The sequence below is a fragment of the Chiroxiphia lanceolata genome, chromosome 2 (assembly GCF_009829145.1).
Source record: "Chiroxiphia lanceolata isolate bChiLan1 chromosome 2, bChiLan1.pri, whole genome shotgun sequence".
Lineage (NCBI taxonomy): Eukaryota > Metazoa > Chordata > Aves > Passeriformes > Pipridae > Chiroxiphia > Chiroxiphia lanceolata.
In genome coordinates this window covers 19,155,578-19,181,166 of record NC_045638.1, presented here as the reverse complement: position 1 = coordinate 19,181,166, position 25,589 = coordinate 19,155,578, and the positions used below count along the sequence as shown (strand labels likewise).

Sequence of the window (25,589 nt, the reverse complement as noted above, 5' to 3'; positions counted from 1 at the left end):
GCATCTTTTTTTGTTTGTTTTTGTTTTTTGTTTGTTTGGTTTCGTTTGGGGTTTTTTTGGGGGGGGGAGGTTGTTGTTGGTGGTGGTTTTTTTTAGTGAATATATCTGTATAGCTATGTGGTTAAAAGCCAGGTCAAAATAAATCAAAAAATTATGAGGGATCAGGCCTGGGACTGATCAGTCTTCTGAATAGCAGTCTCCCCAAAAGCTCTCAATGCTTAAAAGTTCAGTTGTTATATAAAAATGCTATGAAGCCAAGGGCAGGGATTTGACTTTACTCTTGTTCAATATATTCTCCAGAACCCCCATAGAGAGCAGAGGAGAGGCAAAATTGATCTGTCAAGTTCTGATGTCATTTACCCCCGTGTGTGCATTGATTTCATTTGTATTGCTTTCACATGAAGTGAGCAGTGTAACTAATATTTGAACTAGATTCATACAGTTTGTTTCTCTCAACTTGGCATTATTAATGTAGTTTTATGTTAAAGTTGGAGGATGTGTTTATTATATTCTGTTTCAAGTGAATAGGAGGAAATACAAGCTCAGGACAACATTCTCCTATATGGATTTGTGTTCATTTATGCTGGATATAGAAGTGGAGTAAAGTTTTCAAAGCAAAGGAAAGGGACGGCATTAGCTCAATTGGATTTGATACAGAAATGTTTTCTTTTAAGACTTTATCTTCCTATTTGTAATATTCTGGGGTTTATTTATCATCATTGCAGAGTTTAAACGCAGAGACTAGAGAGGATATATCTTTTCATTAGGAATTGTGATGTCACACCACCTTCTGGGCATGTAATTGTGCTGAGAAGTTGAATGTGCATATTATAAAGCATAAACTCAATGTGCATTTCAGCAATGTTGGAATCCAAAACACGTAGACATACATGACTGATTGTCTATTCAGATAAATGCAAAATATCCATGTCTAACTGAAAGTGGCAATGCTTTTGGATGTACCTGTGTTCATCAAGTGGTAGGAATCCAGAGGAAAAGAGACTCAGAGGTTGGAGGTATAAAAACTTACTGTCTTCAACTGAAGAAAGCAGGTTTGTTTTGCCCAGAACAGAAAATTCAGAGGAGACACCCGTGAGTGACGTTCAAATACGTAAGTGATGTTTCGTAGGAAAGAGGAATAAGGCATTCTCTAGTGTTACTTTGCCTGGGACAGGAAACAGTGTGTTGCGATGAGGAAGGTCTGGCATAGACACCATGGAAAAAGATTTCCTGATCTTAACAGTAGATAAATGGGATCATTTATTTGCGGGAAAAGTAATCCTTCTCAGGGTGGTCTTACAAAATATCAGGCAAACATTGATCAGGCATGGGTAAAGTATGGTTGATCATACCTTAAAGGGTACCTTAGTCGACCCCTTATGGGTTCTTTTGGCCCTCCCAAAAATCAAGCCCTTATTTTACATGGTTATATATGGGTTTGGAACTTGAGGAACTTCAGTAGAAGCTGCTAAGTCACTAGCTTTCAAGATTGTCCTGGTGAGGAAGTACTGGTAATGTCAGAAATAATGTTGGTGTTAAACATGGCATTAGTTGAAGGAAAAAACCACCTGTAGTATGAGAACAACAGAGTGTGTCTATGCATTTACAATGGTCTGCTAACCTGTGCTTTTTTTTCTCATTCCTCTGCAGGCGGGCCCTCTGAAGGAAAGCTTATACCGGGGGATCAGATCATAATGATTAATGATGAGCCAGTCAGCACTGCTCCGAGGGAGAGAGTCATCGACCTTGTCAGGTAGTTGATGTCCTGTCACTTAAACAATGAACCCAGTGGCTTATTGCCTGTGCAGTCATTCAGTAGTACAGCAAGTCTTGCCTTCTCACAGCTGAGAAAAGAGAAAATAATGTCATAACGAAGAATGGCGAATTATTTTATTACTGAAATGAAGTGTCCTCTTAAAATGTCATCTGGGTATCTGAGAAAGGTATAATAAAATCCTGCAACAGCTCCAAAGTACTTGGGTTATCAAAAGAGGAATAGTTTTCTCCTGGTATCCATTTTTGGTATAGGTTGTTGAAAAGATAATTCCTGGAGCAAGGAAGTGCCAGTCACTGATGTATTATTGTTCATTTTTTACATGAGAAAAGTCGGGTTTGTCTAATATGAAAAGGAAAGAAAATTTGGTGGGCTGATTTTTGAGGGTGAATGAGTGCATGTGAATATGTAGAGAAGCTCAAGGAGTGTTTGAGTGGATTGCAGGTAGGTGAGTTTGTGTGAAAAAAACAGGCAGGGATGTGTAGATAGAACACAGAAAATCAGACAAAAAAGTGATGGTGGATAGTCCAGAAAGGGGAAATGTCAATATTTGTAATGGGATGTAGAAGGAAAGAAAGGACAGTGGCTGTCAAATGCTAAGGATGTAGAAAAAGATGTGTTGCGGTTCACATAATAATTTTCGCATTTGGAGTAACAAGAAATGTTACTGCACTGAAAAGCAAAATGGCAAGTAATTAAAAAGTTAAACATAAAAAATAATAATTTAAATTCCAATAGCCTGGTTGCTGTACTCCAGTTTTGTTTCTGTATTCCCTTTGTCATTGGTGGGTCTACTTGATTTCTGAGGGATACTCAGATTTTAATGATGCAAGTGCCTCTTCTCAAAACCAGTACCTGTGCAGTGTTTTCAGTGTTACTCATGCAATTTTGAGAAGTCATACTTGCTTTACAGAAATTTGGGCAGGAGGTGCCATGATAGTTGTACTCCTCCTGTAGATGACAATTTGAGCAAACAAGTGCTCATTTGCTGGGGATTCAACTGTGAACAAAACTTCCAAAGAAGATACAGAAATGGTATTAAAATGCAGACAATGCTGATGCCTCTATATGTGTTAGTGGGATTACACAAAATATATTTTCAGATTTTTTTCAAAAGTACTAACCTGCCAGTCAACTAACAAACACAGTTTGCCAAGAGCTTCTTGTGATGAGTAGACCCCATGAACTGCAAGAGCTATCCTGTTCCTAATTAATGTCTGTCCTGTGCTCTGTGTTGACCACCAGCATAAGCCTCAAAAATGGGTCTTATACTCATTTTTGATGTCTTTATTTCTTCATAAAGCGATCATATTACCTTCTTCATTTTTTCCTGATTCTTTGATATTTAGGGGGAGTTAGGATCTCTATCTCAGTTCTCTGCTATCAGCAATATGTAGTAATAACAGCAAGGAAATAGACTGATTAGACCTGAGACAAACTGAATTTATTGTGTGTCTGATTCTCTGTCTGCCTTCAAATGAGAAACTCGGTAGAATGTCACCCTTCCCAATTACATTTGACTACATAGGTAGTGTCAAATTGAGTATTGTTGCATTCCAGGGAAAGCTTTCAGTGGCACTTTCCTTACACTGTAATTCTATGTTTGCTTTTAAAATCTGCCTGCTGTTGGAATTTTGACAGAGACTAATTCTTTGGAGAGACTCAGAGTGAACTGTATTGGGGTTGTATGTTACAGTATTTGAAATTAAGAGCTTTCTTTTCATGCCAGTGGGGACATCTGGAATGATTAGACACTGTCAGTGTATAGTCCTGACACCATAGCAGAAGCAATTCTTTACATCAATGAAATAATGAATCTCTTCTGTATAATTGAAGGTTTTCATATGGGTTAGATACATCTGCAACTTTTAAATGCATCTACATTTTTGAATGTGCATGGTAGAAGTTTTGAAATCTTATTTTCCTGCTGGCAGTAGCATGTCAGTAGTCAACAATGAGTGTGTTTTAAATTCATAGAGGAAGTGAGAGGAGATTTCTGGAGGTCATCCAGTCTAACCTCTTGCTCCAGGCAAGGTAGTGTCAAAGTTAAATGTGGCTGCTCAGCGCTTGTCAAATCAAGTTTTTAATATCTCCAAATATGGAGATTTCACAACTACACTGGACAGATGTTTTTGTTCTTGACCAGTGGCCTTTCAAGAGAACATGTGCCAACTTCCTCAGTAGCCTTAGATGCATCCCATCTAGGCCCATGGACTTATGAGGGTCCCTCTTACCTAAGCAATCCCTTATTCTGTCTTTGTCTACCTTTGTTCCCTAAATTCTGTCACTGGTCTTGGGGACCAGGGTAGCAGACCTTGCCACTGAAGACCAGAGCCAAGAAAGCATTGAGCACCTCAGGTTTTTCTGTGTCCTTCATCAGGTTACCCACTCCATTTAGCTGTGAGTTCATATTTTCTATGGCTTTCACTGCTGTTGTAGTTGTAGAGACCCTTCTTGTTACCCTTCACATCCTGGAATACTTTCAGTGCCAGCTGAGCTTTGTAAATCCTATCCCTGCCTGGCCAGGGTAGGGCTTTTGTGTTTGTCCTGGGTAGCCTCTCTTCATGTCCATCTCTGGGTTGCTTCCATTTTGCACTGGTCTCCATCAGGCTTTCCCTGTGGAGCCAGACTGGTGTCCTGCTGTGCCTGCCTACTTTCCTGAAGATTGAAGCAGACCACTCTGGCAGTTGGAGGAGGTACTCTGTGATCATCACCCAGCTCTGCTGGGCTCTGGGCCTTTCAGAGCTGCATCCAACAGGACCCTGCTTAATGGTGCCCTGGATAAGCCGAAGTCTGACTTTAGATTGGCCTCCTCTTCCTCTTTTCCTTCAGGATCTTACACTGTACCATCTTGTGGTCACTGCAGCACATGAAAAATTGATACTCCAACACTGTAGTTTTTCTGTGCTTACGTGGTCTCTTGCTGAGAATATTTTATATTCATGCTATGAAACTCCATGGCTATTTTTATGCAGCTCTCCCTCAAAGATTTTTGTAAAGTACAGAAACAATTTGTCTTAATATAATTACAGAGAGTGTGGAAAAAAATAGTCTGCTTTCAAAATACTGGCCTAAAGATCACAGTATGTCAAACAGAAAAAAAACAAAATTGCGTGAGAAAAAAAAAAGACAGGTTTCACAAACAGATGAGTGTCATACTTTAACAGGCTTAGGAAAACACAAAACTTCTGAGCGAAAATATGCACAAAGGTTAGATGTTGTGTCAACCCTGAATGTTAGAGTTTTTCATGTAATGCAATGTTATTTTCCACAAAACTTATGTGAAACTTATGAAAAGAGTTATGCAATTGAAGGAAAAGAAAACAGTAAAGATAATTTCTGCTCCAATCTATCTTAAATAAAAAAAAAAGAAAATTCAAAATGTTCACCAAAAAGGCTATCTAAAAAACATCTATTAAATCTTTTTTCACTAAGGTAAAGCATATCCTAATCAATAAATTTGCTGTATTTCTAAATTTCCCACAAAATAACTCAGAGTAATTTCTGTCAGATCATTTGTTTTTCTTCAGCCCTTATCCTATCAGTGCCAAACTCATGGTCTACTCTTTACTTCTACAGGATTAGAAATAAGTAGACTTGTATTTTAAACAAGTCCATTTTGTGTAATGGTTTTTCTACAGGAAAATGCAAGAAATTAAATGGAGTGCATAATACAGAAATGTTCCCATTTTATTGCATTTTAATATTTTAATTATGTGTGTGCTTTCTAAACATTAATTACTGAAAATAATCTTCCTTAAGTAAAAAGCTGTGTTAAAGCCACTTTTGCTTATTCCAGGGGGTATTGAGCAGGAACCTGGTGAAAGATTTTGGTTTGTTTTTTAAGAATTGAGGGATACTGTTGTATCCTAGGAGGTCTCAGGTCTGGAGATTATTGGGGATATTCATTATAAATATCCCCTGTAGGTCATTCTGATCCATTGAATTCTTTTGGCTCTGCTTTGCTGGCAACACTTAATTAGTGTTCAAGTCATTCTTTGAAAGCCAGGGTTGCAGAAATATGAATACAGTATGGTTTGCAGACATTTGGACTCATTATTTCTGGGTGATGTTCAATGGCTTTTGCACAATATTATATTCTCCTGATTTTTTTTTAGAGCACAAGCTCAAAAGACATGTTTATGGTTTCACTTACAAAGAGAGGTCAAGCTTTATGATTGTCACTTATCTCTGTGATCAATATGTGTTTCATTCAAGGCAGAAAGTTACAGAAATTCAAAAAGGGAAGAAACAAACTCAGTTTTCTAAATGTAAGGCCAAACTCCAGACAAGGACCAAGTGAACAGAATACTTAAGAAAGAAGATGTATTTGCAGTGCAGTCAGTTCAAAACTGTATCAGGAGCTACTTATCTTGGTTTTATTTTACTGCTGAAACAGGTACTTTGAGCTTTTCACACATACTTAACAATAAGTACTTTGAGATAACATTAAAGTCATTGCACAATGGAGCAATTTTTTCCTTATTTGAAAGTGAGCGAGAATGTAAAACTAATGTGTTAGAAGGTGTATTAATGTACAGTATCAATTAATGGGTCCTCACAGGTACATATATTTAATTATCATTGGTTAATGTTACATTTGTATCTTTTTAAGGATCAGTTTAACCAACCTTTTTTTTAAAAAAAACACTTAAAGAAGTATATCTAACAAATATTTTCCTTATTAGATGTTTATAGGCAATTTCTGTAACATGAATGGCTTATTTATCTTAGCTTGTGCTGAGTATGCATTAGTTTACAAGGATCCCAATATGTGTAAAGTGTCGTTTTATTTAGTAAGGTATTTTACTGAAATTTTAAGTATTGCTTACGCCATAAAACCAACAGTGAGTAGGGTACAGTAGTGGTATTTTGTTCACACTTCAATTAAAATGGTTATCGAGACAACTTGTAAGGAGAAGTGGGCACCTGAAGAGGGTGATCCATCTGAGATACTTGTTTTGGAAAAAACTACCTAGTTGCAGAAAGCTTTATTTTTGTATTGGCTCAAAAAAGGGAACAGGAAAGTATTTTAGAGTAGAAACCTTACTTCTAGGTTACTAAATTAGGCTAGATTAGTCCATTTCTTGAAACTGTAAGAGGAGTAAATTAGTATTTGATGTCCTCTGGAATTCCACTAAAAGGCTTTATTTGCAAAGTGAGAACTGAAAAAGGTGAAATTCATTAAAGGCTTTTCTTTCTTGTTGGCTCTATTTTCTATTTAAGAGAAATGACTCAAAAACCTTTCTGAAATAACTCTTGCTTTGGCAAGTTAATGTCACAGCAAGTTTTCATCAAGAGGATCTAGAGGATTCTTTCAATTCTGCAGTAGAATTTATGTTTTAATTTTGTATTGCTGTAAGACTGGAGAGAAGGAACAGTCCAGGATTTTACTCGGTGTGTTGCATTTTAAGTGCTAACGTGAATTTAATCAATACTGACCCTCTTCACCATCGTCATGAAATGGATGAGGATTCTGTTGCTGCCGTTTGACTCTGTGTATGTTAGGGGACCAGTTTTCCTGGTCTGCATCCTCACAGTTAAACACAAGTGTAAAAGGGAGCTCTGAGACAGTGCCTGTCATCATCGTCTCACAGCAGCTGAAAAGACCACTTTTCAAATGTAATTTCTGGCTCTAGGCTTAGACTCCTTCATATACTGAATCAAGTAATTTTGGTGGACTTAGTATTAAAGATATTCTTCCTTCATCAACATCATAGAGAAAAAAATCAAGCATATTAAGCTATTAGCTCTGATACTGCTTAGCAACCAAGAATCGTGAAAACTGCTTTTTCTGAAAAACCGGTCATGCAGACCTTTCAATCTGAAGGCACTTTATTATACTCCCAGTTCAATATATAAATCTAGAGGCTATATCCACTTAGTTTCAGGCCCCGATTGATGAATTGCTACTGTTTTGGGTTTTAAACACGTAATGGTGAATACAGGGACAAAACGCTGGACCAAATGGTCTGTAGGAATTTTACAAGTGGCATCAATGGAGATGAGCTTTCTGCCAGGGCATTTGATTAGCTACTTCTGATCAGCAAGCCCATCCGTGGAGCTTGGAGTCAGGATACGAGAACTCAGTTCCCGTCTGTCATGAGGGGTGTTGCTAGATACATATCTTCTACCTTTTGAGGTGTTTCTGCAACATAATATCAGAGATAATTGAGTCACATTTAAAATTAGCTCTGAATCTGTGAAAGCACAGATTTAGTATTGTCTCATTTACCTTTTTTTCTTGGCTGTTGTGATAAGGTGCTTCTTGTTCTTGAGCTAATGTATTGAGAACTAATTCATGTCTCTGCAGATTTAAAGTATTAATCTGCAATATGATTTCAGAAATGCCCGCCCACTTTTTCAAAGGCCTATAAGAGTTAAGCTGAGTTGAAAACTGTATGGAGATATTACTTGTTATTGTTAAAATCAGTACCAACTATGAACATTGTTCTCTTTTAAATCCGTTGTATCTGTGAAAGCGTACAGTCTCATATCTTTGCTTATTCTTAGCAGAAAGTTGACTGATATGGTTTAGAAAGGTTTGACCTCAATAAGTCAGATGTTTGGAATGCTGAGAACTTAATTTAACATGTAAACTTAAGTTTCTTTTTATGTTAACCATGGTGAATGGCTCCCAGAGCTGGGAAGTCTGGGGCCTTTTTGAAATTTCAACGCTTGATGTTGTCATCTGGTCATCATCTTACTCTGTTGTCCTCTAGAAAAAGGAGTCAGCAGTGATGAATTTCAAGTCAGCTGTTCCCTAACAAGTTGCTTTATGGTAACTGAATGCAAGGGTATAAATGGAGATTTGGGACAGCTGTACCCAAAACTCAAGTAACTATATTGAATGCCTTCAGATGTGAACCAGCAAATATTGCTCTCATTAGCTTGTTCTGGCAAGCAGGCTTATTGCCTCTCATCCAACTAAACAGAAGCATTGGCTTGTCTGAATGAAGATTTACTTTAAAGCCAGATGCACTGATGTGAATGTTTCAAAGTAGTTGTTTCCATGTAAAGTTATACAAATGAACACCCAGCTTTGAGTTTATTATGAATTAACCTTTCCACATGACAAATTTCCTCTATATTGCATGCTCAGCAATAGATGTTTATCCTTCTTTGTGCTGTTTATGCAAGCCCCATACATCAAAGGATTACTTGGTGTTGGAATATGTAGCAGGACGTACCTAAAAATCTCATGTCTTGTGTTTGAGGTGGGGAGGGTTAGAGAGGATGTGTCAAACTACCGAAATCTCATGGTTTCTCTTTTCCAACTGCATTATATGTCTCTTTTGGAATGACATTTCCAAATCATAAAAGACGATGTTGGGCAAGGCAGCCCTTTACATTGTGTTGTTTGTACTTGAATGTTCTTTGGGTGCCTGGAAGACATTACAAAAGGACAGCTACACTTATACAAGTGCATGCACTATGAAATTTAATCAGCAGAAAGCAGAAACCTGGGAGAAAGATAAGACAGACACAGCTTCAGGAGCTTGGTTGGGAAGCACCAGTCTGTGTGCAACAGTTTCTGGGACTAGAGAAACAGTATAGGCTGACAGGAGAGGATTGTGCCATGCATTTGGGGCTGCCAGCATGGAGTGACTGTGAAGTATAAAGATGACAGAGATGCCTTCACCACTGCATGTACAGGACTCGGAATGCAACTCTGTCCTTCCAGAAGCATGTGTCTGCCCTCACTGGGAAGTTTACAACTCCCTTATCCAGCCAGTCAGTTGCTGACTGATTCAGCACATACACATCAGCTAATGAAACTACTGTAATGGAAAACCAGCCATTTTTGAAAGACATGATAGTTACGTGCCTGTGATGCTTTGGGATGGCTTTCACAATGTGTCTTTCACAGTGGTGGCATCAGCATTCTGTTTTATCCTGAGTCAGTGCTGGACATCTGAATCATAGCAATGAACTGGGTTTTGTCTGCTACCTAAATAGCTTCAGGATAAAAGAGTAGTTCATTAAAAGACTGAAAGTTAGATGGCAGTGTCAATAAAATGGCTTGTGGTTGCTATGAATTATATCAAAATGCTGTATTTTGATAGAAAGATAGCAATGGTGATGTCTAGAGCTGAGAGGCAAACATGATATTTTTATGGTTTTGTAAGTTGACCCTTGGAGGTCTCTGTCAGCTGCTGGTACCTTGTACAAGGGAAAGGCAGAAAGATTTTAATCACCTGTTTTTAAGGAACGCTGTTTTGGGGGTGGCAGTTTTATATGCACCAGTGCTCATAGGAGGTAAAACATAATTTAAACTGTTTAGAGAGAAGAGTGAAAGGACTGTGATCAATTTATAATGTCTTGTATAGTTCCATTAATTTGAAATACTGGTTGTCTTTAGTTGTTAGGTTTTTTCTCCTGACAAGGTGGAAGCAGCATTCCATGAGGTGGGAAGGAGATAAGGAGAGTGAGTGAGAAATTAGTAAAATCCTATTCAGAGCAAAGTGTCACCCAGATATCTTAGTAGTTCATGGTCCATTGCTGTAAAAGTGTAATTTTAATGAATTGTACAATGGAAAGCTGACTCAGGAGCTCCTGAAGATGACAAGATCTTTCTTTGGCTCTGTGGCATGCTGATGCTGTGTCTTTCTGTTTTCCTGATTCTCAGAGTTAGTTTTTAGTATTATAATTCCATTTACTTCACAGATGATATTTAGCTTATAAAGCAAAATAAAATGAAGAACGGTGCCTCCTGAAACTGTGTGTGTCCACAAGGTGGCTGTCCCTATTAACATTAGAGTCTGGATCCAATGGATTATCTCTACACTTTGATTTCATATTCCTGCTCTGATAGCAGTGTTGTGCCTTTCAGTCAGCCTAAGATGTGTAGGAGTGACAGTGCTTGAAACCTGTAATCTGTAGTTTGTTCAAGGAGCTGGAAAATCACAAAAAATAGTAGAAATGAGAAAGCACCTAACTTGAATACTTAACATGTAAACTAAATTTGAAGGGGGAAAGGGACAAAACCATGCTTGCCAGTGATAAGCAAAGGGGTGGCACGCCAAAACTTGAGGAACTGAGCACTAGAGAGATCCCTCAATTTGCTCCATGAGTTGTTGGCTACAATGAAGCACACTTAAAATGTTTCTGTACCAATACAGCACACCATGAGGAACAAGCAAGAAGAGCTCAAAACTTTGGCCCAGTGTTCTGCTGATCTGTTTGCCCCCTCCCTTCCTCAGTAACGAGGATGGATTTAAGGAACATGGACACCAACTTTAAACAATAAGTATATAAGTTTACTATAGTGCAAAATGGTAAAAAATTACAAAATAAGCAGTGGCTTATGAAAGGATACACTTAGCAATGCATCTAATCATTATTACAAAGAAAGTCTGATAGTGATTAAGAGAGAGATTCATCACCAGTTATCCTGAATACATTACCATAATCGTCATCCAGAGTGCACTTCAGCTGGACAGGCCTCTGATCACAGGGAAGGTCTGGAGAACCCCTTCCCACTAACTCAGAAATCCTATGCAGTGCATCCACTTGAGGCCTCCATCTTTGCTGTGAGAGGGTCAAGCTTATATAATGTTAAACAAACCAGCTTACAGCACTCGACTGGTGTGGAACAACAATACCTGGCTTTATTCTCCCATTGGTTTTCCTCTTGGGCCTGGCCAGGACCCAAGGCGAATTCAGGGAAGGTTTAGGTTGGATATTAGGAAAAGGCTTTTCACCCAAAGGGTGGTTGAGCACAGGAGCAGATTCCCTAGGGAGGTAGTCTCAGCACCAAGCCTGTCTGAGTTCAAGAAGCATTTGGACAATGCCTTTGGGCACATGGTGTGATTCTTGGTGTGTCCTGTTCAGGACCAGGAGCTGCACTTGATGATCCTTGAGAGTCCCTTCCAACTCAGGATATTCTATGATTCTGTGAACCAGTCCGATAAAACTCTCTCAAACCAAACTTCTTTTTGATTGAGAGACTTAATTGTATTGTAAAAAAATCGAATCCGGCTCTCGGTGCAGTTGACTTTAAATTTTTCTAACTTTTTTTTGTGTTGACAAGGCCTGTTGTGTTTGTTGAGTTTTTTTGGATGCTTTTTCAAAAATACTGAGAAATAAGATCAAAAGGCTTAAGACTGTCATTAGCGAGTCCTTTCTCTTTCCTGCTTCCCCCCAGTAAGAATAATTTTGTGATTCACAGTCTCTCTTAGCAGTTGGTAGTTTAATGTAATTAGAATAGAAATGTTGTAGAGACTTCTGTGTTGGTTGATGGACTAGAAAACTTAGAACACAGAATTAGATCATACTTTCAATTTAGCAGTAGTGCAGCCAATAAGGACTCCCAAAATTGCCAAGAGATTAAGTATCTACATCTAACTTTATCTGATATGCCCAATCAGAAGGTTAGTTAAAAGGGAAGGAGAACAGTTTTACATATTCTGACTCATTAGTCCCCAAAGTGAGATTCTTCAGTTAAGTATTACCACTGATTGAGATGACTCTGGGTCACAGTGGATCGTCAAAGGAGGAAAACAGTTTCTCATTAAACAAAGAATCTGAGACAAAAACTAGTAGAAAATAAAAATGGCTAAAAATAAATTCACTGTCCTAATTAGAACAGCTGGGACCAGTTCATCACTGTATGGGTGTAACTCAAAACTGTGTATTCTATAGCCTTCCGTGCCATTTCACAGAAACTGTTATCAGTAGAGTATTTACACCATCTGCCCAGAGCAGCCTGACTCCTCAGGCTATAAACTGGGTGTTAAGAGGCCTGCGAGATAGGAGGGTGCTCTTGTCCTCACACCCATTGTGGAACTCCCCGCCCTGAGGGAAGTACTGGGTATTCCTACCTGAACTGGAGAATATATAATCTCGGAGTCTTGGAACATTTTTTAACTACTCGTGGGATCCAGAGGAAGACTGCAGACCACCACTCTCAACCAGACTGCAGACCACCACTCTCGACTGGACTGCAACCACCACTTTTCAACTGGACTGCAACCATCACTCTTGACCGAACTGCAATCACCACTCCTGACCAGACTGCAACAGCACTCTCACCGATGGGTTTTCCCCTCTCCTTTTACTTTGCACTCGGGGGCCCAAAGAACACCACTCTGTTCATGCCCCAGGGTGCTGGGTTATACATTTGGGTTTTGTGGGTTAAAACCAATTGTTTGTCTGTATAATTGTACTTCTTGTATTATTTTATTAAATTGTTATTCTGATTTATAATCTCTCTTTTGGGTTGGGTTCATTTCCCCTGCTGGTTTACCTTTAAACCAGCACATTCACCTTTAAAAATACTGAGTTCTTCAAAAGGCAGCTTAATGTGATAGATTTCTCTGGGATTTATTAGTCAGTTTTTTCTTGATTTCTGATGTGACAATTGATCATCTGTAATTTATTACAGGCAACACATGAAAAATAGTATAGGAGAAGCACTTATGCTTCTGCTTATCTTTTTTTAGGCTTTTTCCCATGGACACCATTTTCTGATTTTTTGCTTGACTTGTAAGATCCAAGTCTTCACAGACTTCCTGAAAGCAGCAACAGGAATAAGGGAAAGACAAATCACGTGTATTTCACAGCAGATGACTTCCAAATTATGTTGCTCTTAGTCTTACTTTGGCTTTGTTTGAGAAACCAAGAGAAGCTGGATCTAGAAACCAAGAAGTAATAATGTCAAAATAGGGCCTGCAAATACCAAAAGAGACTGCAGAGATAAACCCAGATTGCTGTCAGCCTACGTTTCCCCAAAGGCATATTTCTTATATATCATGTGCTGAAATGTTAATTGTTCTTTTAGCTCTTATTCCTCCTCATGCAGACTAAAGCTTCGTATATTTTACTTACTGCACAGGGGAAGATCCCTGCAGTGCACTGTCTATATTGTTAAATAAAGTAATTCAGCTTTCTTGGAGGTTTAGTTAAAACCAAATTTGTTCAGCTTATGAATCAAACAAGACTCCAGGAGAGGCAAAGGTCTTGTCTTGTATCATACAACTTACCCATTTTACGATGATCACTTCAGCTTTTCAGCAGGTCTGTTACTCAGAAAGCACTACGTGAAAAAGGCAGTTCTTCTGGAGAAGAAAATTGGTTGCTATAGCAGTTTAAAATCCTTGAGGTCATCTGTATTTCATTAAACCATAGGAGTCATGCGGTTTAGTCATTGAACTGAAATCTTTGTTCTATACATTGTCTTTTCTGCTCAATATAATTTTCTATGTATCATTACAGTGTTCCTGAGACTTAAAAGGAAAATATCATCTGCCTAAGAGTTTATCAAGAGTAACAGCAAAAACTCTCCATATTGAGAGACAACAAAAAATTAAAACTATTCATTAATTAAGTTTGCAGTCCAGTTTCTTTTAAATTATTTATCTTGCGTCATTCTTCTTACTGCTCAATTTTACCTGAAAATTATATTTTTTTGACCAGAAATACCTTTTGTTCTGCATTTTATCTGAAATTCTATTTGTGTTCGAAGTCTTTAATTAAATATTAGAACTGTGTTAGTAAAGACACCACTTCCTTTTTTCCTTAAAAAGTATTGGAACAATTTCTTAGTGTTCCACACCAATTATGTTGCGATGTCCAGCAGTCTTCTTGAGTTCATAATAATTCATATGAATTGCCATGGGTTTAAGGAAGGTACTATACCACATATTGACATATGGGAGGGAAAGAACATTCAACACAAAATTTTGCAACCGTATTTTGTTAGGGAAAGAGGAGATTGCATAATTTATGCTCTGAGGTGCATAGACTGAGGATACAGTTTGCTAATGTAAGTATTATGGATGTTTATTGGACAAATAACATATCATAAGCATGCAGTATGTCTTCTACATTTTTATGCATGCATTTGCACATTTGTATGATGTGTAGAGAGAGAGAGGAATATGATTCATAAAGCTCTATTATAATAGATTTGGGATGTGTGCGTTACTTAGAAACGAGAACCCGAGATTCTGCATCTCATTTAACCCAAAATCTTATCATGAAATTATACGTAGTTTGTATAGTCAACCTGTTACAAGGAGAGTTGTTAGACAGTGCCAAAATATTTCTTTGAAACATTTCCTTTATCTCTACTTAAAAGTGATAAATAAAAGGTGCAAACTCTGTCATGTAATTGTGATTCTCTCCAGTAGTAGAAACTCATGTTTCATTTCTGTTTTGCTAGGAAAATACACGTTAAAATAGAGAAAGATGTGGACATAGGGGATTTTTTATAACCGTTGTCATTTTATGAGTATTACCAGTTTTATGGGGGTTTTATTAGAATATTAGTGTTCATAGAGTATACAGGTTAGCTATGGAGATATATATATGCTGCATACATTTTGCCAAAGATACCTAATACACTTAATTTAATCCCTTTGGAGGTTTTCTCATCTGCAGGAGAGGTGTGGGTGTCACACACCCACAAAAGCCATGAGGCTTTTGTAAGTCAGGTAGCAACATCAGGAACTACATGACTCATCACCTGTGAGGTGATGAGAAGTTCAGGAGGGCAGAGCTAGAGGTCACAGTGATCCACAGCAACACTGGTTCTTCAGGATGACGAAATAAGCATGTCAATATTTTATCAGTTTTTGTTGGAAGAGACTTTAGAGATCATCTAGTTCCAACCTCCCTGCAACTAGATCAGGTTGCTTAGAGCCCCTTCCAACTTGACCTTGAACACTCCCAGGGATGGGGCATCCACAGATTCTCTGGGCAACGTGTGCCAGTGCCTCACCACCCTCACTGTAAAGAATTTCTTCCTTGTACTCTACACATACCTTGTTTTAGTTTAAAACCATTACCTCTTGTCCTATTGCAGCAGGCCCTGCTAATAAGTTTCTTTTCATCTTTCTCATAGACCTGCTTTAGGTAGTGGAGGGTGCTATAAGGTCTCCCCAGAGTTTTCTCTTCTCCGAGCTGAATAGTCCCAACTCTCCCATTCTGTCATGACTGGAAAGATGCTCCATCCCTCTGATCATTTTTGTGACCTTCCCATCTCTACCTGATGGCACCACTGTCATGTGGCAATAGCTGAACAAATTCCAGAAGTTCAGAAATTTAGGGAAAAGGAGCTTTGGAAGTCATGTGCCGGCATTACAAGGCAGGTGCTATCTCCCAGTGCAGTGTGTTGAATATGGCCTCTGGTAGTAAAAATTTGCTTCAGAAGAAACCTGGCCAAGGTGAAGCACAGGGTGGATGTGCCTGTTGCTCAGAGCAAGTGGATTAAAGCTGGTATCGTGAGCATTCCTGTCTAGATCCCCTTGGTTCACAAAACTGAAGCTCAGCCTAAGGTGAAACTACCAGAGACTGTTAAGATGCAGCATTTCATGTCTAAGCTTGCCATTGCATTAAATAATTCATTGATTTCGACCTTTCAGAACAGTACATTGTAGCTAATAGAATGAATATAAAATGGATATAAAAAGGATAAGAATATCAAGTGGGAGTAAGGAGGCAATATAAATTTTATATATAACCATAGAAGGTCTGCAGCACCGTCTGATCCTGAAAGTGTGCTGGCAATTGAACGTAGTTTGGGAAGAGCAGCAGAAATTAGCCACAAGTTTCCCCTTTTATGAGAGACATGAGAAGCTCAGCCTAGTTGGGTTACTGCAGGATAGGTCCAGAGAGGTGTAGCTGAACAAGGACAAATTGTGATAGCAAGTACCTCTTCAGCTTGGTAGAAAAGTACAGTCAACTCCTAAGAAACTACAACTAATAACACAGAGAGATGAGAGGGAGCAAGTGGTGGTCATTCTCCACCATTTTAAGTCTTTAAATTGTGATCTTGTATCTGTTTGGAAAGATGTGCTTAGCTCAAGCATAAGATAAGGCCTTCACAAAACATCTACCAACAATCCTCAGCAGAGAAGTTTGTGTTTTGATGAAGTCAGATATAAGTTGTATGTTTGTCTTAGGATATCTGAGTCTATTGGAATAGTAAGACTGCCCTATCTCATACCTGAATCCAGACTGTGAGCAGTTCAAAAAGCTGTGCTAACTCCATGTGGGATAATCAGCCCTTTCTGGGAAGATGTGACTTTTCCAGGAAGGTGGTAAAGTGAGTACCCTCCTGTTACAGCAGTAAATTTCTGCTCTTGGGCTCTTGCTCACAGTCACCCATGCCCATGTTTTGTGTACTTGCAGTTATTTTTACACGGTGTAATTCAAAGCCCACAGCTGGATATCTTCTCCTGCCTTTCAGCCTCACCAGATATGATGCTATGAAGGACATGACTCCTTTTTTTTTTTAACCTTTTTTCTTTTATGTGATTGATGTTTTGTTTGGGGTCTGGTTGGTTTGGGTTTTTTGGGGTTTTTTTTTGAGTTGTGTGTTATTTCACTGGAGCTGATTTTTGAGTGGAAGTCAAATACAGGATGACAAGGAGTTACTTTTCTGGTACACAGTGCTGAACATACATAGTTTACAGTGTGTTTCCTTTAGCTTTTAGTACTATTTTTTTATTTTTTTTTCTGCACTGAAGTTCAGTTTTGGCAATTATAGCTTAAATGTCAGAAACAGTAAGAAAAAGTAGTAATTTGGTTTGATTGTACTGTGGTGAAGATTATGACATAACTGTCTGAATCTGATAGGATTTACTAATCTAAAACTTAGTTTTTAATTCAAGCAACAATTTACTTGCAGTAGGGATTTATTACTCCTAATGCCTTGATTAGAAAGATGACATTTACTGAAGAGCAGTTTGCAGTACCTTCTTTAAATAGCTACTTTACTTGTACATTTTTAAGATGTATTCATATCTTACAATCCGTATATATTCCACAGAAATCATAGCCTATTGAGTAAATAGTAAATTTAGGAAACTATTCCAATATGTGCTTGTGTAAGTGTTTGATAGATGCTTTTGAACAGTTAAATTGTCTCTAGCAAAGAATATTTGGATTTTGAATTGCCTGCTGTCTTCATGGTACTCTATTCATGACACATTACCAGTATCTCCATGAGAGTTTTTCCTTCAGCTGGTGCTTTACAATAATTATAGTGCTTTTGCATTTATGTCATTAACAATGAGGGGAAAAAATGCTCTTGTCAAGGCTATTGATTTAGATATCTGATGCATGAGGCAGGATAACATAAATTTCCCAATAGGTGCTTATGGTGCACCACCAATGGACTATTTTGTTATTTCAAAGAAGGTAATACCATTATAAGCACGGACTTTGGTTCCTAGCTTAGTTTATAAAGACAGACATCAGTGATTCTTTGGTCAAAACCACATTTGTTATGATAGCTGTTTAACAATACTGTTATTATTGTAAATAGAGCAATAAACTGCAGCATTTTACAATTATTAAACATGATACAGTAGTAGTGCTGTTTCACCCTATCCTGCCAGTGCCAGCTCTTTTAACAGTCTTGTACATTAAACAGTCAAGTGCAAATAAAGCACAGCTTTGTAAATTAATTATTTTTTGCTTAATAAAGATAGATGGTGGATTTTTTTTTTATTTTTATTTTTTAGGCACAAAGATTAATGCCTGTTTTATTTTTTGTTTAGGGACAGCTCTGAACAGGATGAATATATTGTATGTTGAACCTATAAATAACATGTCCATAATGATGAATGCTAAAATACATACTGCTTGCTTCTAGAAGTACTTACCTTTTGCTTTCTAGGAAGAAACCTTGTTTAAGGCTATGTTAAAGGAAAAATTTGATAAAGGTGTTTTAAAAGTGACAGGAACGGTGTTGTTTTTTCACTTGTGCTTAGTTTTCTTGGTGATTATGAAGAAATGTGCATCCTCCACCAAAATGAGTATGACCCAAAGCCTACTGAAGATGGTAGTTGTCTTTTGATGGATTTCAGTGGGGTTTGGATCAGACTGTTTATTGATTACCCCACGGATTGCTTGTAGTAGCTGTACTTTATAGCCTGCTAATTTGTTTAAGATATAGCTGTCAAAAGGCAGAATAACATGGTTCAATAAAGCATTCCCCTATTTGACCTAGGGTAATTCAAAGTGTGGTTTTGTGACATACCATTCCTGGTGACAACCCATGCCAACCTCTACAAGTCCCTTTGCCATCACTCACCCTAATTCTCTCCCTTCACTTTCCCATCCCTGTCCCTTCTCTGAAACTGTCTGCCTACGAAGACATGTGTTTTCTTGACTTGAAAATTAGATATTTCAAGGAGACCAGACCCATTTTAAGGTTACACTATATATTGCTAAACAAAACCATAGAGGAGAGAGACACTGGAGGATTTTTTAGTGCATTACGTTTTATGACTATAGAAATGACAACAAATGACAATTATAAATAAATCATAGAATCATATAATGGCCTGGGTTGGAAGGGACCTTAAAAATCATCTAGTCCCAACCACCCCCACTGTAGACAGGGACACTTTTCACTAGACCAGGTTGCTCAGAGCTCCATCCAACCTGGCCTTGAACATTTCCAGGGATGGGGTATCCACTTCTCTAGACAACCTGTGCTAGTGCCTCGCCACCCTCACATAGTAGAGAATTTCTTCCTAATATCTAATCTAAACCTACTTTCTTTTGGTTTGAAGCCATTCCCCCCTCACTACACGCTCCTGTGGAAAGTCTCTGTCTATCTTTTTTGTAGACTTCCTTCAGGTACTGGAAGGCTGCAATTAAGTCACCCCAAAGCCTTCTCTTCTCTAGGCTGAACAATCCCAACTCTCTCAGCCTTTCCTCATCAGAGAGCTGCTCCATCCCTCTAATCATCTTGATGTCCCTCGTCTGGACTTGCTCCAACAGGTCAATGTCCTGCCTGTGCTGGAGACCCCAGAACAGGATGCAGCACTGCAAGTGGGGTCTCACAAGAGCAGAGTAGAGGTCAGAATCACCTCCCTTGACCTGTTGGCCACTGCTTTTGATGCAGCCCAGGACATAATTGACTTTCTGGGCTGCAAGCTTACGCTGCCAACTCATGTACAGCCTCTCATCCACCAGCACCTGCAGGTCTTTCTCGAAGGGCTGCTGTTGATCTGTTCATCCCCCAGCCTATAAATGAAAACATACAGAGATTTCAAATATTTGTGGTTGTTTTGTGCCTCAGTAAAATGATCTGTGTACTTACGTTCCAACCGTTTTTTCACTGCATCACCTTATGTCTGAACCAATTTCATATCAGCATCTCTGGGACAGGGCCATGAGGCGCATCAGGGGGCTATCATAGCTTGCAGCAACAGCCTTCAACATCACTTGCTTATTACAACTGAAAAAATCAGTGGATGTTTTTATGTAGGTACTGAACAATAGCAGGCAGTTTGAAGTCCTTTCCCTATATTTCTCTCATGAGTCTAAATTAAACTGTTTGGTGTTTTGCTATGAGTCATGGTATTCATGTGAATGAATGGAAGTCGCAGTGTTGTTTAAATGGAAGAGACCAGTCTTGTTGACTACAGAAAGCATAAAATCATGAGCTCAGAAAGACCAAAAATGCAAGAACAGAAGATAGAGGTTTATCATAGCTGGCATCATGGCTTTTAAGTCATGGGAGGCTTTGATACACCATTATTTAATGCATGAGTTTGACAACACTGAGATAAAGTTTCTGATATAAATCAGTTCATCTTCTTCTCCCTGAGGCTATTTTACTGTGAAAAGAGGTAAGAGGGGGAGGAAAGGGTAACTGTGCCCAAGGAACACTGCTTTTCCACAACTCCTCTGCTACTTCTATCTTCATCCTCTTCCTCACAAGTGTTAGATGCAATTTACCATTTATCTGGTGGATTGTAATAAGTACTTTTATCTGCATCATCACTACCATCTTTTCAGTAATAAAGGGAAATTTTTTGAAATTAAATTTCATCGCCTTTCATGTTTCTGTTTTTACTTTCCTTAAGTTAGTTGGTTGAATTTTCCAGATTTCAGTATAGTGTTACAGATGGAAATCCAAAGTAGGCTAAATCAGAAATGTCTCTCTATTTCAAATTCTGACCTGTTAAGATTCAAATATGTGGTTAATTGATAGCACCCTTCTTTACAGCGTATATTGTAATGTGGTTTTCAGTGAAGTAATTTTCTTTCCTGAACTAAGCATTTTGTGCAGAGAAAGTTCATTATATTCAGGACTTAGAATTGCACTCCATATAACAGATACCTCAGTGGTGGTTGCTGAAGTTCAGGAGAACTTTGCTGAGTAGTAAATGTCAATGAAAAATGTCAATACTGTCTGTACTGGATAACCTCTGAATGTGAGCGTTATCACAAGCTTTTATGAGAAAAAATTAATCACTTGGAAGGGGAATACACCAACTTAGAAACCACCACACCAAATCAGATCCAATGTCCATTTATTGCTGCATTTTGTATCTGATAGGCCTGTTTCCAGTTGTTTCAGAGAAAGGTCAGAGAGACCACATGATCAGTTGTTTACAAAATATTCTTTCTTGGGGAAGATTTATTTCTACAACCCTTTTAATTAGAAAAAACATAAGTGCTCTTTTTTTCTTCCCTTCATTTCACTACACTTTCCCTAACAGTCTTGAATATTACTGATAACTTCTGGTCTTTTTTTTTTCCTTAAAAAGCAGCACAATAAGAACCTAGAGGTTCTGTAGGTTCTTCCTTTCTGTCTTCCTGTCATTGGCTACATGCATAATCAAAGATCTCGTTAATGAATATGTATAATAGGGATTCTTCAAGTGAAAACCATAGACTGATGGTTGTCTTTCCCTTTCCCTTCCACCTTACCCACTGTAGTAAATGGGAATGAGTCTCTGTGTGTATCTTACTCTTATTCTGCAAAGGGAAAGGACTCCCATGTTTCTGGAATAGTATAATTTTCCAAATTACTTTTTAATAATTTGTAGACTGAGAGTTGGTAAGTGGCATCTGAAGGAGCTGGAATAATTCCCAGCCTAGGACATAAGAAGAAAAGATTGCAGCTCGGAGAGGAGTCATCCGTTCTGCCCGTGTTCCTTGTAGGAAGCTTGCCGGGGGCAGCTGCGGTAGTCTGCCATTCCTTTCATTGCCCTCTCCAAGAGCCAGCCCTTTGGGAGTGAGACAAAAAGAGCAGCAGCTCTAAAGTCAGTGCCACATAGCTGTAGGGGTCTGTAAGCATCTCCAGGGGCTGGCTTTGTGTAACCAATGACTTTGTTGTACAAGCCATAGAAATCCGCATGGCCTTTGGAACACCTGGAATTTTTTGCCCATGGCCAGAACAGGAAGAGATATTTAGGCTTCTGCTTGTGCAGGGACACTGCCTGGATGTATAAGAAGGCGGCGGCAGCAGCAGCACTGTGAGTGAAGTACAAAGTCACCACCATGTGTTGCAGAAGGTTGAGGTGCATCAGGCTGACTAAATAGGTCAATGATATTGACAACAGCAGCATGCAGAACAGCAAAGCAAGGGTTAGATATTCAGTCTCACCAAATGAAGCAAAGAACTAGGAGAGTGTATGATTTATTATTGCCTTTAAAAATGTGAATAGTACATTGTTCAGATGGCTAACTTATGGATTTTGAGGGGCAAAGATCCCCTTCACAGATGACCTTTCTGAAACTTCCCTTTTGGAGATTGGATCTTCAGAAGAGCCACATAGAAGGTATGAACTTCGAACATTTTTTGGGAAGCTGCAGCTGGGGAGAGGATAGAGGGAGGAAAGTAAACCAAATAAATCCCCTTGAACCTCCCTGATCTCCTTCCTCCACTTTTCTTTTTAGTGATTAGCTTTGTGAATCTGTTTCTATAAGGATGCTTCTCTCCCCTGCCTCTTTTTTTTATACACTTTTATGGCTGTTGATCCTTTGTAGACTAAGAGCTTTTGCCCTGAGATTATCTTTTTGTTAGGATAGGAAAGAATTAGGGAATTAAAAGTATACCGTGAAAAAAAAGTTTAAAAAAAAGGATTTGCAAGGTTTAAAAGATTTTTAATAGTTGATTCATTTTTGGTAGAATTACAGATTATTAATTTTGAACTATTTTTCATGAGGAATTAATGAAATACACAGCGGCAGTTTTGTGTCTAATTTGGGTTTCTTGCTCTTGCTCTCACCTACTTTTTTTTCTGACAGGTTCCACCTAAATGCCAAAATTATGCATGTTCTTACATGCATGCATCTCACTTACATGTATGCAAAAAACCACTGACCTGTAGATGTGAAGAAACTGCCAGCCAATACTCATAATCTAGCACTTTGCATAAGCAGTAAACTAATTTTAAAAATAATCATTTAATTGACTTTTTTAAAATCACATTTGCAGTCTAATTAGACTCCAGAGAAGTCTCCAGGTTACTAAAAGTATTACTATGTGACTACATAATGAAGAATATTATGTCCATTGGAATGTAGAGATGTTACAGTGATTTCTGTCAGACTCAATTTTGACAAGTCTATTTTTAATCTTGCATTTTGACATATGGCCTTTAAAGAACATATATCCTTGCATACTAAATCCTCTGCTGTGTCCCTTTGAGAACTGAATTTTAATGCACGTCCTTGGAACAAGGAATTTATTCTTACACAGATAGATCGTTGTCAGTGTGTACAAATGAGGATAAGACTTTTGATGTGCGCTTATTTTTGTGCTTATCTTATGATTGCAGCTGAAGTGGGGGATATCTGTGATACCTATAAAGTTCATGAACTAGCTTTAAATGAAAGTCCTCAACATACTGAGGATGAAAGAGAAGTACAAACTGTTCAAGAGGAGAATGGAATGGTCACCCAAGAGAAGAAAACTGCAGACTCCAAAGATTATTCTTTATAGGAGTTATTCAGTAGAAGGGAAACCTTACTATTACATACTTTTCGAACTTGGTGAAATTTTTACATGGCTGATATAGGAGACATTTTTATGCAGCGTATCTGAGTTGGGTCAGACTACAAGAGCAAGTCCTACAGCATCCAAAGCCCAGATAGTAGAGTCAAGGCGCCTAAAACCCCGTGTGTGGCACACAGAGCCTGTTGGTCTGTTTGTGTGTGTGACAAGCCAGGGTAATTTCTGAACAATAAAACTGCTCCCATACCTGGCTGAAAATTCACCTCTGTGACCCCCACCTGTTTAGCTTCAACTAATTTAGCCCAAACTAGTTGCCTGTAGCCATGCTGAGGGTGGGAGGAGCTATTTGCAACTGTTCCTCTGATTTCAGAAAGCATCTAGAGACGTATTTTGTGCTGTGATACCTCATGCCCTGAGACAGCTCGAGGTGAGTCTCCTCTTTGGATAGGTGTCAGGGGTGGCTGGCTATGCTGGCTGGAGTGATGGAGCCTCTCGGCTGCAGTCTCTCACCTTGGCCCATTTGCAATTCAGAGATGAAGTCTCAGAGCTCCATCCCAGAGATCTGCCGGCAGTGAGCGCAGCCCATGCTGGCAGTGCCGGCCTCTGCCCAGAGGAGATGGTTATTGACAGGTTGATTCAGAGCCACGGTCAGAAGCAGCACTGGTTGTGTGCCCTCATCCCTTTGATACCATGGCTTGTGCTGAGAGGGGGCTTGCTAAGACGACTCTGCTTGCTTTACTGTTTTGTGTCAAATAATTGCTCGATTCAGTAGAGCAGCTATGCCAGAAGCAGAGGCTGTGACAGTGTCTGTGCCAGAGCATGGGTACTCTCTCCCCAGCACCATCAGTCTCGAGTCCCCCTGTGCAGGGCAGCATGGCTCTGGCATGGCCTGTCAGCTGTAGCAGGGGCAGTCGGGGCTCTCTGGGGGAACAGGAGCACCCGGTCAGGGCACAGGGCACATAAATCTAGTTGAAAAAATACAAGTATTCCAAATAAATTATTTGCAAAATACCTATAAAATTAATCTAGCAAGTCATATTAAGTCAGTCCTTTCTTCTTTTTCCCCCTTACCAATATCCATCTTCCCTCCTACAACCTTCTGGCTGCAACTATACGGTGAGTTATGTATTCACCACCCTCATGAACAGCTTCCCTCCTCCCCCTCACTGTTTTCCTGAAAAGCAGAGATGTCTTACTGTCCTTCCCTTTAGTCCTGCTTGTTACCGGTAGCATCTGAGGAGCAGGAGAGGACAGTGATAAACTGGTTAATTTTCACCTTTTTTTTTGCTGCGTGGTGGTGCTGCAGAGGCGGTGGGCTGGGGCCCGCCGGGACGCAGTACATGTGTGAATCATGTCCCCAGGCGAACTTTAATCTGGCTGGTACGGATACCAAAACATCGGCTTGGCTCTGCAAGTGTGGGCGTTTTTGGAGGGGGGAATATAACTGATGCTGAAGAGAGTGTCATCGTATTTTTACTGCTGATGTTACCCATCGTATCTAGACCAGAGCTCACATCTCTACGTCCAACTGCACTGCAATTATGTCTTCATTTTCTATGTGGATAGAAGAATGCAACTGTTCAGCATTTTATGCTTGGTTTGTTTCTGCTGCGTAATTTTCTTCTCCCCTTTTCAAACATTCTTTTCCCCCTTATAATTTACGATATTTTTGCATTTATTGAGGAGGAATTTCTGCTTAAGTGTAATTTAAGTTTTATCTTAAGGACCATGTTTATTAGCAGCATACATTTGCTTTGTAACTTTTCAGTGAGACTCATATTAGTGTTTCTTTGTCCCAAGGAAAATCTAAAACAAATTAAATTGTTCTAGTGATACAAAAAAGGGAAAAAATAAATGCTATAGCAGCATAAATGCATTATGTGGTTAACCAACATAAATATTTAGATGTATTAAATGACAATTAACAACATGATCTTGAAAGATTGGACAGAGCTTTAAATAGAAAAGATTTTTAAAGTCATATTTTACTGATTTTACCACACTAAATATATTCTTCCTTTAAATAAATAAAAAAAGGGCACGAACCTTTGAATTTGAAACATTCTGGATATATGGTATATATTCCTGGCAGGACTTTTTAAT

At 38.8% G+C, this 25,589-nt stretch overlaps 1 protein-coding gene across 1 annotated transcript in view; it reads left to right on the top strand.

Annotated features, from left to right (window-relative positions):
* The window catches only part of FRMPD4 (FERM and PDZ domain containing 4), a 112,792-nt gene that overhangs the window by 45,208 nt on the left and 41,995 nt on the right, over positions 1 to 25,589 (top strand). Inside the window, 1 exon segment of the mRNA XM_032679964.1 lies at positions 1,651 to 1,753. Coding sequence (XP_032535855.1) covers positions 1,651 to 1,753 — 103 coding nt within the window.